The 14,420-nt window shown below is 37.3% G+C and overlaps 1 protein-coding gene across 1 annotated transcript in view; it reads left to right on the top strand.

The window, feature by feature from the left end:
* The window catches only part of ADGRV1 (adhesion G protein-coupled receptor V1), a gene marked incomplete at its 3' end in the record, with an annotated part of 121,696 nt that extends 108,126 nt beyond the window's left edge, over window positions 1-13,570 (top strand). Inside the window, exons 78-84 of the mRNA XM_041398295.1 lie at window positions 405-647; window positions 4,190-4,597; window positions 5,601-5,785; window positions 6,841-7,090; window positions 7,256-7,395; window positions 8,405-8,565; window positions 13,470-13,570. Of these exons, the coding sequence (XP_041254229.1) occupies window positions 405-647; window positions 4,190-4,597; window positions 5,601-5,785; window positions 6,841-7,090; window positions 7,256-7,395; window positions 8,405-8,565; window positions 13,470-13,570 (1,488 nt within the window). The remainder of the gene's footprint in view (window positions 1-404; window positions 648-4,189; window positions 4,598-5,600; window positions 5,786-6,840; window positions 7,091-7,255; window positions 7,396-8,404; window positions 8,566-13,469) is intronic.
* Window positions 13,571-14,420: the final 850 nt, after the last annotated feature.

Below are 14,420 nucleotides of genomic sequence, written 5' to 3'. Positions count from 1 at the left end.
ATATGCCATTTTGTAGGGTAAAAAGAAAATGAAAGAGCAAATTCTTCAAAAGCTGTATATCTATGTAAATCTATAATCTGGAATATGGCACTCTTGGAGGGTTGATTGTCATTTGTGTCAAATTTACAGCCACAATGCCTGCACTATTTAAATAGCTACTTTAATGCAGCAAGTTCTGCGTGAAAATCTGGGATTTAATGATTGTGCCTGACAGAGTGATATCCATTGCAGTATTGTTTTATGATATATTTTATTGTACTTATTGCACATTTTAGGAAGCATGCTTGTGTAAAGTGTTATTAAAGTGATCCACTATGCATACAAAGTAATATATAAACATTTATTTAAAGCTGAAAGTTATTAGTAGATTTTATAATGATATGAAAATCATCACTCACTTACAGGTACCAGAATTTGAAACTTATATTTTTGTTGAGCTGTATGCTGTAAGCACAGGAGCTGCTTTGAACAACAGTGCCAGATTTGCTTTTATAACTGTCCTGGAAAGTGATGCTCCTCATGGTTTAGTGCATTTTGCTGTGGGATCTCGATTTGCTGTTGCTTATAAGAATACAGCTTTAATCAGTCTGCAAGTTCTTAGAGATTCTAGTACATCAGTAACCACAATGGTTACCTACAGTACGCAGGTAAGACTTATTATTATTTTATTTATTTTTATATCTTTTTCTGACCTTTAGGAAAGCACAGACTTCCACCTCTTCAGGGAGACAGTAAGGGGGTTCCTGTGGGATACTGCCCTCAGGGACAAGGGAGTGGAACAGAGCTGACAGATCTTTAATAAAGTCTTCCATAGAACACAGAAGCTAGCAATCCCCAGGAGCAAGAAATCAGGCAATAATGGCAGGAGGCTGGCATTGCTGAGTCAGAACCTGTTGGTCAAACTAAAGAGAAAGAAACAAATGCACAAGCAGTTGAAGCAAGGACAGGTGAGCTGGAAAGAGAGCAGAGACAGAATGTGAATGTGTAAAGAAGGCCAAAGTGAAGCTGAAAGTGAGCCTGGCAAGGGATACAAAAAATAACAGGAAGGGCTTGTTAACCAGAAAGATATGTTAACCAGAAAGGGAAGGTCAAAAAAGGTGTTTCCCCCTCATAAACAATGCTGGGAAACTGGTAGCAACAGATTAACAAAAGACTAAAGGACTCAAGACTTTTTTTGCCAGTCTTCACTGGCAGCCTTTTTCCTCCACCTCTGAAGTGGGTGGAGAGCAGGATGGGTCATGGGGGAGCAAGTCGCTCCCACTGTATGGGAAAATCAGGTTCGTGACTATGTGAGGAAACTGAATGTTCTCAGCTCTATGGGACCCAAAGAGATGCATCCCAGAGTCTTGAGAGAATTGGTTGATGTTGTTGACCATACAGTCTCCCTTGTTACTTGAAGTCTTGACAATCAGGTTAAATTCCTGGTGACTGTAAAAGGGGTATTACTATATCCAACTTTAAAAAGGGAAGAGTAAAAAGGAAGACCCTGGGAACTACCAACCTGTTGACCTCCCCCTCGTGCCTGTGGGAAGATCATGGAGCAGATCCTCCCAGGAGCTCTGCTAAGGCATGTGGAGGACAGGGAGGAGCTTGGAGGGAGCCAGCACAGCTTCACCAGGGGCAAGTCCTGCTTGATCAACTTAGTGTCACATCCACAGGCATGTAGGTGTTCAAGGTCAGGTTCAATGGAGCTCTGAGCAACGTGCTCTGGTGAAAGTTGTCCCTGTCTGCTGCAGTGGCTTTGGAACTAGATGGTCTTTAAGATCCTTTTCAACCCAAACCATTAGTAAAATAATGGATTTTATGATTCATTTTATAATTGAAATTAATTAAATATTATTAAATAGTTGATCATTCTTTAAAGTAACTATAACTGTGATTAGCATTTTTTTTCAGGAAAGAGTCAAACATTTGCTGAGCCTAGCTTCTTTGGTTTTCCGTTATTAAAATAACTTTTTCTTATTGCATTGTCCAGAATATTTTTTTTTAGCAGTATCTTTCAGTGGCCTCAAAGATTATGGTCAGCCAAACATCTAATATATTTCTTTCTTCATTCTAAGGCTCTTGCGAGCCTTCAGGTTTTGAGGCTTTTTCATCTGAAATTAAGTTTTTATCCTGATGGTTATGTGTACAACATCCAGACAGCAGGACACTTGCTCTGTTAGGCAACAAATTTATTATTAGTACCAGAACATACATAGGAAAAGAGAAATTATTCAAATTTTATTAAATGTTCTTGGAATACTAAACAAAAAAATTTTTCTTCTTATCAAAAATAGCATGCACTAAAGTAAATTTTATCATCCCCATTAATTTTTTGTCGGATTATGCCCTTTGTGTAAAAAAAAAAACATAATCCAACAATTTTGGAGATGTTTACCTCTGTAGCACAAGACTCTTCTAGCTGTTGACACTTTTTTCTCTTAAATGCATGCCTCACTCATTATTATTGCAGCTGATGAAGTTTCTCCTTTAGCAGATCTGCAAAAATATGATTCTAGCCACTTCCTTAGTATGTGTGAATCCAGCATCCAAGCACAGGCTACAAGAGATATTCTTTCAAGCTTACCATCATCAGAAGTATTTAGCCTGATCAACTTTGATATTTGTGATTTTATGCCTTAAATAATTGTTTTGAGGATGAGTTATTATATACTTCCCCCTTATAATAAAAGGTTTTGCATTCTATTGTTATACTGAATGCATATCTGTTTTAAGCATATAGGTTTACATTGTATTTTCATCCATGTATTATATAGTAATTGGCCAATGTTTCAATTATATTGTGTGGTAACAAATTTTCACATTTATTCAACCTAAGAATTCAATATAATTTAGCTGTTAAATGGAAAAGAAATTTCTACTGTCCAGTGTATATTTAAGCTAAAATATAGTGGGCAATCTCTTATCTATTTGTAATTTTTATAACCAACCCTCTTTGGACATGTTTACATTTTGAGCGTGCATGGCCAAATACTAAAGAATTGGTATTATTAGTATCTTTAAAATAAGAGGCCACAACAGACAGAAGGGCAATAACTGGAAACTGATATTTATCTCAACCTACAAAGGTTTCTTAGACTTTGTTCTTGTCACTAGTGCTTTCATTTCTGCTTATTTCCATTTCCTAATTCTCAGTGGGAAGGGATAAACAAAAGGAAACTTCCCCCTGGAATTTCCACAGGTGATGGGATCATGTCCAGTGCAATTTTGAACAGTTACAGGCTGCACTGGGTTACCAGGTTCTCCAATGAACTCAGAACATGTCTGATTCATTCCATAAATAAGCTCTACTAATGAAAGCTAAATATTTTCAAAGGGGGTCTAGTATTTCACAAATAAAAATCCCCATTTTACTCAATAGGAGACCTTTACTTAGAAGTCATTATACAAGCTGCCCTTATTAAATTATTATATACTTTTGAAAAAACAATACAGTTCAATGATAGCTCAGGAAGTTAGTTTCCTCTTAAGGAAAGTTTATTATATTACCAGATATAATGTCAAGGCTGTGGCAAGTGACAAAAAGAACAAGACTTTGAAGAATGAAACAGTAACTGCAAACCTCATGGAAGGTAAAAACAGTGTTGCTTCACAAGGAAATAAGGCCATGTAGCATTACTGGATAAATTTATCTATCCTCCTTGCATGTGTATTCTATAGCATTTGCTTTGCCTTTGTATTAAATGGATTATTCACCTTTTAAGTATGTATTCTGGGACCGAAAATATAATGAATTGATATTAATTTGGACACAGATTTCCAAAACTTTTGCTCTGCTTTTATTCAGTTTTCTATGTATTTGTAATGCTTTTCCCTACCCTAAAGTGAAGGACTTTGTGTTGCAGTCATAGTCTTATATCAACCCTTCTGGAATTCACACATGTGCTAACATTTCTGTAGTATCTATTCACACAGAAAAGTTTTGTGGATTTTGTTCTGGAAAAGAAAGACACCCTTTTTACTCTTGATAATATATAATTCTTCTCCTAGGTTTGATTGATTACTAATTCAGGGAGATAATTATTTTAATGTAATATTTTCATCACTCATAACTGATTTTTGAAAGAGGACTTCTTTTTTACGCATTTTTCTTTTGTTACCCACTTTAAGTATGTTCTACAGCAGGTGGTTTTGAACAATTACATCTATCATAATGTTACCTAAAACTCTTTTGGTTTGTTTTAAGGAACTACAAAAACCTGAACCTATTGGACGGACCTTCATATCTCCAGCTGTGGCAGGACAAGATTTTGTCAGATCTGAAGGTTTATTGACTTTTGCACATGGACAGAGAAATGCATTCCTGGATGTGACCCTGACTCCAAAGACAGGATCTTTAAACCCATTTCCTAAACGTTTCCAGGTTGTACTTTCTAATCCCACAGGCGGTGCCAGGATAGATAATGTGTATGGTATTTCTAACATTACCATTGTCTCAGATTTGGACTCCTTGCCAATTTGGGGACTGATTGATCAACTGCATCAGCCTCTGGATGACACCATTTTACACAGAATCCTTCAGAATCTGAATGTCAAAGTGGCTACAGAAACTACAGAAGAGCAACTTACTGCTGTGGTGCATATAATAGATGAGGTAAACACTTGAGATGAGGTAAACATTTAAGAACACTTTGTTCTTAAATGACTAATGACATAAATTAGAGTATAATAACACAACAAGGTGCATACGCAAACACACACATATATATATAAAGCAAGGCAGATCACATCCACAGCAGTGATTCAGAAGCACAGACTGCAAAAGTGGAAATTGTGAAGTCTCACGAGGAAGGAGTTTGTCTGCCACTATTTAGGAGGTGGCAAGTAATCACAAATAGGTTGAAATGAGCAACTAGTATTAGTTTTGCATACATACTTGTAGCTCTAGATTTTCTTCTGTGCAATTCTCCTTTTGGTGCTGCAGCTTCATAGAGCTTATTACGTTTTCTTTACTCTTGGGTCACACCTTTGTTTCTTTGAGGCCTGGCACAACCCCTGCTCATACCTTTACAGCAGACTGCCATCAACACACAAGCAAATCCTACTGGGGCCAGCTGGAGTCCACTGTATTCATAACCAAGCATCAGTCTTTTTTCCTCCAGTAGCTTAGGAAATTGGTTCTCAGGGTAGCTGAATGCTTAAGCATTACTCTAATTTCTGTGAAAATTATGGGTTAGTTTTATGGCATTCTGTCTCTTCTGGACTCTTGGAGTAATGGATAGAAGCTGGAAAATTTCTATATATCTAGATACAAAGCATAATAACAATATCCATTCATTTTTGATTGTTGCCACACAGAAAACAGAGAAAATAATTTAAAAACTTCTCAGAACTCAAAAATATTTGATTTGTGAAAGAATGAAAGATGCCACATCCTTTCTTTAATAATCAAATCCCCTAATAAGCCTATCTTTATGAATTTTGACAGATTGTGTCTTATGGAAACCCCTATGTGATCAGGAGTTGGGAAAAATACTAAGAACTTTTAGAATGAATGTTGGAATCATAGAGAAGATGTCACTAAACCATTGAACATGATGAAATGTTACAAGCAGATTCCTTTGTGTAAAATGTTCTATTTTTTCTCCTCTCATTAGGTTACAGGTGTAGGTGAAAAACTGTTACTCAGTGATAAAAGTAGAAGTCTTTTCTATGAGATACTCTGTGCTCTGGCTAGCCCAAAACGCAAGGACACAAAAGGATATAGCCTGCTTGCTGAGGTGACTGAGAAGTTTGCTTTTTCTCTATTGACTGGGATAAAGTGTGGATCACCAGGAGAAAGGTTAGTAAGCTTGAATTCATAATATGTTTTGTAAATACATGACAGTTTACCAATACAGAAAATCTAAATTACATTTTCAGAAAAGGGACTTATCTCCTATCCAGTATGTTACCCATATGTGAATGTGTCCTTACAGTGTCATGATCTTACAAAGCACTGTGTCATATTGCCAGTATATATAGTGCTTTGTAAGATTGGGTGCAAAACATAACTGTTACTTTGGTGTGGGGTAGATGTGGGAATATGAGTCAGGAGATCTGGTATATATTGACCCACCTCTAGCTCAGATATTGCCTGAAAAAGAATTCATTATTCTTGCTAAGAAAATAATATGTGTTTGTATGATGCAGAGATGTGTTCTAAGCCTTAGATGAAAGTCAGCAACCCAAAATTTCTACTGGCATTTTGTAATTTGTATGTTCTTGGTTTTGATCACTTGAACATTGTTTTAAAATATTTAAAGCTACTCGTAGGTTCAAATTGCTAGTTTTGTCTCCAAGAGCATAATAGCCTCATCAAGCTAATGGGCAGAAGAAATAGGTGACTGAGAAAGAGATTATTCTTTTTTATGACACAGATGATTTTAAACACTGTCATTGAGGATCTACTAAACAGCTGGTGATGGAATGTGTGTTCAGTGTTTAGAACTTGAAAATTAAAATTCTTTATTCCAAATGTTTTGCATCATCTGTTGTGGTAAAAAAAATAAAGCAACATTATCCATTTTAATGTCTCTCCTGGTTTTTAGACTCAGTTCTACATCAGGTTGTAAAGATGAGTGTTTTGATAGCCTAATTCACTATGGACAGGTTTTAGTTGCAGGTCATAAGGAGCAAATACCAGAGAGGAAATGGAGATGCTGAAATATGCAAAAAATTCAGGCTTTTTTTTTTTTTTTTCCCACAGAAACTGAAACAGCCAATTAAATATCACAGGCCTAAAAATGATGAATTAATAATGTGCTAACAAATCACAAACACCTTTTAGAGTCGTTACATGATGAATAGTGAAGCTGGGTCCCACTTACCAGCCCTATTGCTTTTCCATTTCCACAGAGGCAAAAATGTCCTTGACAGCTGCCCGTATATTGCAATAATGGCTCACAACTGGTTTCCTCAGCAAATCAATGGACATAGATTTAATGGAAAAGATGGAGATTCTATTCAAGTACCTGAACATCTGCTAGAGGTCTCTGTAGTATTATCATCTCCCCAAGAAGAGAAATGTGAATCCGTACAGTTCACAGAATACAGCAGTCAGCAGTGGTTCCTTACTAGAGATAAAGAAGTTGCTCTGAAGAACAAGGTTTGAAGAAATGCAATTTTTTTCCCAAGAATTTGTTTTAATCTAGATATTGCTCAAAACACAAGTGTTTTATGGTTGTCTCTGATTAAAATGAGCACTGATTAAAATGAGCACTATGTGGATCTTAGTATTAAACATATCTTTACATTGTACATGTTGTTTCAGGTTTTCTCAATGAGCTTGAAGGGCCAGAGTTCACAACCTTTGAAAGATAACAGTGAAGTAATTTATCGTATTTATGCTGAAGGAAGTCGGATTGATCCCCAGAAATCTCTGTGTCTCCTCTGGAATCAAGCTGATGAAAGGTTATTTTATTATTGTGTTTAGTTTTGCATTTTCTACCATGAATCCATGTATTTATGTAAAATGTGATAATGCAAATTAAATAATTTTCAAATATAAAATTGATCCATTTCATGTCTTTTTTCCTTAATTTTTCTGGCCATTTTACCAGTACATAAATCTTTTCTTATAATAAAATGAGTAGTTAGTCTAGCTCAGATAGTTCTCAGACTTCTGCCCTTTTTTCTTCAAAATACTGTTTAGATTGTATAATGATGCATTAGGTTGCAGTGACAGAATTGCATCATTGAATGTGTTAATGACTTGGAGGTAAGGATGTTCTACATCCCGTCAAAGTCTCCTTGATGATTCAATTTCATTAGACCAACTGGATGATAGGACCAGCCCGCTATTGATACAAACTATTTGTTTTCAGGAGGAGATGCACCACAATCTACCTGTATGCTCTCCTTTTATCTATGCACAAATTCCAGTAGAAATGGCTTAGGATATCACCTGTGTATTATCCTTTTTCCTTATTATTATCACCTGTGTATTATCCTTATCCTTTTTCCAAACCACTTCAGCAATACTGAAAAAAAAAAAAAAACCAAAACAAAAACCCAAGAACAAAAAACTGCTGAATTTTAGTTTCAAACCAAAAAAGAGCAGTATAAAATGTTCTCCATAACAGGATAAGGTGTTGAGCAAAGAAAGTAACTATCTGAAAAGTCAGACAGACCTAGAAATCTAGCAGAAATTTTAAAAACATGGCCACAAAAATTCTCTAGTGAAGAAAACTTAGTTTCAATACATTTACAAAAATTAAAAAAAGAACATGAAAAACTATAAACAACATTTTAATCTCATGTAAATGTGGTATTCTGAGCAGTGCACACAGAAAATTACAGAAAACACCTCTGCAATAGTTTAGCGATGTTGGTATTCCAGGAATACAACAAAAATTTTTTAGCCTGCTTATAATGTGAGTTACGCAAGGTCATTTTCAACTTTGTGGAACTTGTTTTGCAGCTGGCTGTCCGATAGCGGGTTCTGCAAAGTGGTTGATGGCACATCAGGTTATGTGGAATGCTCCTGTTCTCATATGTCCATTTATACAGTTTATGCCCAAACAGATAACTTGTCTTCATACAACGAGGCTTTTTTTTCTTCTGGATTCATCTGTATTTCAGGTCAGTTCATTTAAGACAGTTTTCTTACTAATAACAACTGATGACCAGTAAAACTGGTTGACTGATTATTAACATTTTTGGTAGCTGATGACAATCTTTTTATTTAGTGGAATATTGAATGAATGTTAACTAACTTCATATTATTAAAGGTGCCATCTTCTCTGGTATTTGCACACTGACAAATTTTGCCATTGGAAAAAAATGTCAAGCATAGAAATATCACAGAATCAACTAGGTTCGAAAAGATTTTTGAGGTCATCGAGTTCAACCTATGACCTAACACCACCTTGCCAGCTAGACGATGGCACTGGCTGCCGCATCCAGTCTTTTTGTAAACACATCCAAGGGTGGTGATTTCACCACCTCCCTGGGCAGCCCATTCCCATCCCTGTTGTGTCATAATTTGGCACATAGAGGCAGCCTGCTCCTGTGCCTTCAAGATATTTTTCTTGAAGTATGTCCACTTTCCTGGATCCCTTTGCTTTTGAGGACTGTTTCCCAAGGTACTCTCCAAAACAGCATTCTGAATTCCACCCTCTGGAAGTCTTGTGTAGAAGTTTTACTGAAGTTTCAATATCCTTGTTTCACTGAATATTGAGAACTCTATTATTTCATGGTTACTGTTCCCCAGATGGGCTCTGACCACCACATCTCCCACCAGCTCCTCTCTGTTTGCAAACAGCAGGTCTAGCAGAACCCACCCCTGGCAGGCTTGCTCACCATCTGGGACAAGAAGCTCTCCTCTGTACACTCCAAGAACCCCTAGACTGCCTCTTTTCCGCTGTGTTGAGTTCCCAGCAGATGCCTGGCAGGTTAAATCTCCTACAAGAACAAGCGCTGGCAATCTTGAAACATCCTCCAGCTGCTTATACAACAATTCATCCATCTCTTCATCCTGGTTGGGTGGTCTGTAGGAGACTCCCACCAGTATGTCAGCCTTGTTGGCTTTTCTCTGATTCTTACCCATGGCACTTGATCTTATTGTTATTAATCTCAAGTTCCATGGTGTCCAGAGCCTCCCTAACACAGAGCCACCCCTCCACCTCTTCTCCCTCTCCTGTCTCTTGTGAAGAGCTTGTAGCTATCCATTGCAGTGCTCCAGTCCTGCAAGTCATCCTGCCACATTTCTGTCATGGTGACTATGTCATCGGTTTCCTGCTGTACCATGGCTTCCAGCCCCTTGTTTGTTACCCACACTGCATGCATCAGTGTACATGCACTTCAGCTGTGCTGCTGATTTCACCCCTGACTCTGGCTTACCACCCTTGGGCTTATCTCTGGAGTGCCTGGTTTTATCCCCTTCCCCCTACATACCCAGTTTAAAGCATTCTCAATCAGCCCTGCCAATGCATGGGCTAGAATCCTTTTGCCCTTGTTGGACAGATGGAGCCCATCTGACTCAAATAGGCCTGGTGCTGTAAAAATTGCCCATGGAAGAAAAATCAAAATTCCTCTGATGGCACCAGCCCTTAAGCCATTCGGTAATAATGTGGGTTTTCCTATTCCTTTTATCATTCATCGCTGCTCCTGAAGGAACTGAGCAGAACCACACCTGTGCTCCTGCTCCACCAACTAATCAGTCCAGGGCCCTGATGTCCTTTCAAATGACCTGGTATCCTTCTTGTCAATCTTGTCACTGCCAACCTGGACAAGCAGCAGTGGGTAATAATCAGAGTGGTGACTTAGTTCAGGGAATCTCCTGCCGATATCCTATACCTGGGCCCCAGGAATGCAGCAGACTTCCCTGTGGAATGGGTCTGGGTGACACACAGGGCCCTCAGTTCCCCTCAGAAGGTGAACTTACTACAACTACCCTTCTTTTGTTCTTAATTTCTTGAGGTGATCCATCTGACAGACAAAGGGCACCTGGAAGACTCTCCAGACTTTTTGTTTACCATCATCTGCCTGAGTCTCTGGACCCAGGGCCTTGTACCTATTCTGGGAAAGTGATGGGGGAATTTTGCTACCTCTCTGAGTAGATCATTCACTGGCTCACACCATGTGCAGGTGCCTTTTGCACTGTCCTCTGGTACTGCCCCCAGGCTCAGACACTCCCTGCAGCCAAGGACCTGGACAGCTGTGTCCTTCTTGGCAGGTTTGGGCTTAGCACACTTTTGCTGGCAGCAGCAGCAACAAGCTTTTGACCATTTATAAACCCTTTCTGGATCTAGTCAAGTTGGTGGAAGAAGCCCGAAAAACCCCTGACCAAAACACAGCCATCTAACACAACCCACCACCAGGAGCCAGGAGAGCAGCTGCATCCCTCCTGTGCAAACTGCTGTACAATGTCCTCACTGCTGTGCCATGCCCCTGTTTGCCCCATCTGGCTCAACACGCTCCCTAGAGCAATTTAAATCTCCTACACATGGTCCTGGTGTACCCCTTGCTTGCCTGATTGGCTGTTTCCTTGGGACAGTTTATTGAAAAGAGATAATATATCATTCTTCTGGGGAAAGAAATTTAAAATTCCTAAATTTGTCTGTGTTGCTAGCAGGAGTACTGTAATCCTCTTTGTCAAATTTCTTTGACAATTTTAGCTGGAATTTACACTCAGAAATGATAACTCAGGGGAGATCCATTACACTCTGCTGCTTTACTGCTACCCAAGATTTTGGGAAAAAACCCTAAGAGTTTAACCTATAAGTAACATGACTCTTCTTTAGCAGCTTCAACAGCATAAATCACAGAATGCAAGGCAGGAAGCAGGGGATCTAAGTTCAGAACTCAACTTCTGAAGGAGCCTTTCAGATTGCAGCTGGTTTACTATTATGTTGCAGCAATCACAAATTAAAGTAAATTTTCTTAGAACCACAGAATTATTTAGGTTGGAAATGAATTCTTGCATTTGTAGGCACTAAGAGTAATGGGCTTACTAAGAAAACATGCTAAATGGAATTCTCGACTAACTCTTAAATGGGGGTCTGGGTGTGCTTCTTGTGAGGTTTGTGACTTCTATGTTAGATCATCATTGTATGAGTAACAAAAATCATGCAAGCAGCTAAATCACTTACTTATCCCTCCTGAGCAAACTGCCCTAACAGATTAAATCTAGGCTCCTTAATGTTTTTAAAATGTCAGCCTAAGAAAATGAAGACAAAGAAAGAGGAAAAACCTCTCAGTTTTTTACCGGCTCCACAAAAATTGATGGTTATATTTGACAATAAAAAAGGAGATTTTAGCACATAAAAATAAGCAGATTTTAAAATGCAGTTGCTGAATTACAGAGAAAAAACAAGTTGATGAAACAAAATGCTGTAAAATGCAAAATTCTATAGAAACTAAAGAAAAAAATTATGCAAAAGCTTAGAAAACTTTTTGCTGAATTGGGATCAATAAGATGCAGATCATTGTTCAGAACTAGTCACTTACTATATGTCATAAAAATGTGTTTTAAAAATAAACGTAGTTTAGCTTGGTTAAGGGTTTATTTCAAACTTGAGGTGAATGCTTTCCAATACCTTTCAGTTTTTTTGCTGGTTGAAGATATTTACTTGTGTGATGATAGAGATTACTAGATTTAAATGAATATTTTAAGTAACAAATTGCTTAGGAGTGATAATGATATTTTTTGTATGTCTTGACATCTCCATCTGGGTGTGAGTAGAATATTAAAAAAAAGAATAAGAATGAAATAGAATATTGAAAAAAAGAAGAATATTAAAAAAAAAGAGAGAGACCATGTAGATGGTTGTATAAATATCCCTAAGTAATTTTGAAATACTTAGAAATAATACTTTTAGCAATTATTTGTTTTACTTACCTCTTACAAATACTGCTAGCTGAACAAATAGTCAATCTCAAGACGGACATAAAAGAACTGCATTAATTAGCCAAATTCCTGCCCTGACTGAAGTGTGAAAGTGCACAATTAACTCCATTTAATTCTGAGATTTAGCAGTGTTTATCTTGGTGGCTTAACTTTCCTAGAGACCTTTTCCCAGGAGCTACTTACTGGTAGGAAGAGGGCCTTTGTTGTATTCATATTTACAATTAATTAGTGAAGTGAAAAGTGGTGTCATTCCTCCTGACTACTGCTATAACAAATTTCTATGCTCAACACAGATGAAATGGGAGACTGGCATTTAGAAGGTTATAGCTATCTATTATAATAGTGCTACCCAACAGAGGCCTGTTTTATGTAACTGTTTCTAAAAACATTTTTTGAAAGTACTAATATGAGCGCTGAACTGTTACCTTTGCTTTGTATATAACTATTATTATAATCACCCATATCACGCAGAAAGGGACACCAAAGAAAGGCTTTTCAAAAATTGCTTTACATTATGAAATTATGAAATTATTTTGGCTCCCAAACCTATGGGTATCGAAGCGAAGGCCACTCCCAATGAAGGGGAGAGAATGATGCATCTGACTCCATCTTATTAGAAGGCTAATTAATTACTTTATTATACTATACTATATACATTTCATCTAGACTGAATCTCCCATGCACTCTGCACACAACTGCACAGAACTGCACTCATCTCCTGACCCTGAAAGGCCAAGGGAACAAAACATCCTCACTTTGGATAAACAGACTGCATATTGCATTGTACTTTGGCACAGAAAGTAAGATAAGAATTGTGTTTTCCATTTCTCTGAGGTTCAGAGAATGTGAATCTCAGAAATATTCTTGGGAAGAATTGTGCCTTGCTTTTCTCTATGAAGAGAATGTGGCAATATATGGGAACATTAAATACATTTTAGTACTTGAAATAAACTAATGAGTGATCCCAGTGTGAGTCAAAATGATCATACTCTCCCTATAAGGTTTGTTTGGTTGGGTTTTTTAGGTAATCTGCACCTTCAAGAAACATCTGCTGGATAATATAGAACAGTTTACTAGTTTAAACTTAAATATGTCTTTTTTTTTTTTACTTTTTTTTATTATCATTTCTGTGTAGGTTTCACTTTGGCTATCATCTCCCACCTCTTCTGCACCAGATGTGCCATGTTTGCAGCTAAACTTCTCACTCATATGATGGCTGCTTGTTTGGGTACTCAGGTAAGAAAAAAGGCTGAAAGCTCAAAATGTAGAGTACTTACATGTTTGCTTTCCTTTTCTTTGCTTTCACGGCTGTGTCTGAACAGACTTTCTTCAGTGTAAATGTTTTTGAAAAATGTAAAGTTTCAACATATGACACTTAAAATTAGTGCAATATTTATATCCTGTGTTGGGAATTCAAGTGAAATTACACACTGTTTGAGAATATTTAAAGAAAACTGATGGATGATATAGCAATGTGAGAAGACATTCCACGTATGGAATGCTGTGCTCAGTTCTAACTTCGGAAGGATTTTGAAAGTTATTGTCTGTTTCGGCCCATAGGCTTTTCCATCTGTGACCTGTTTTTTGTTGAAATACGCTACATATTAACTTTTATATGTGTTTCTGATCTCTGAAGAATAATTCTTGAAAACATTTCCATGTGGTGTGTAAACATAATAATTTTAATTACAGAAGTACAATTTGTATGGTTCTAAGTAATTTTGTCATCCATCATCAATCTTTGAAATACATCATTCTCCTGATCTCTTTTTCTATGCCATGCAATGATTTTGAAAGTTTAAAACAAGATTTTTGAAAGAGGATTTTAGCAGAGTAACTGCTTAGCTAGTGAGCTAGTTTGAAGACGAAGTAAAGACAGTTTGGCAGCAGCTGTCAGATAAAGGAAAGTGGTTTTAAGTCAAGAGTGAAAAGACACTGTTTGACAAATAAAAACTGAACTGTACTAGCTGTTCTGAACAGCTGAAAGAAAATCTTTGTACAGTTAGCTATGTTGTGATATGTTGGCCTGTTGTGAACTATCCTGATTAGGTAGCCAAAATTTATCAGAAAACTCTATGTAGACTAT

Source organism: Onychostruthus taczanowskii, unplaced genomic scaffold (genome assembly GCF_017590055.1).
Source record: "Onychostruthus taczanowskii isolate IOZ18803 unplaced genomic scaffold, ASM1759005v1 scaffold143, whole genome shotgun sequence".
Classification (NCBI taxonomy): domain Eukaryota; kingdom Metazoa; phylum Chordata; class Aves; order Passeriformes; family Passeridae; genus Onychostruthus; species Onychostruthus taczanowskii.
Note: the sequence above shows the minus strand (reverse complement) of the source record. Positions and strands in the feature narration are given on the sequence as shown.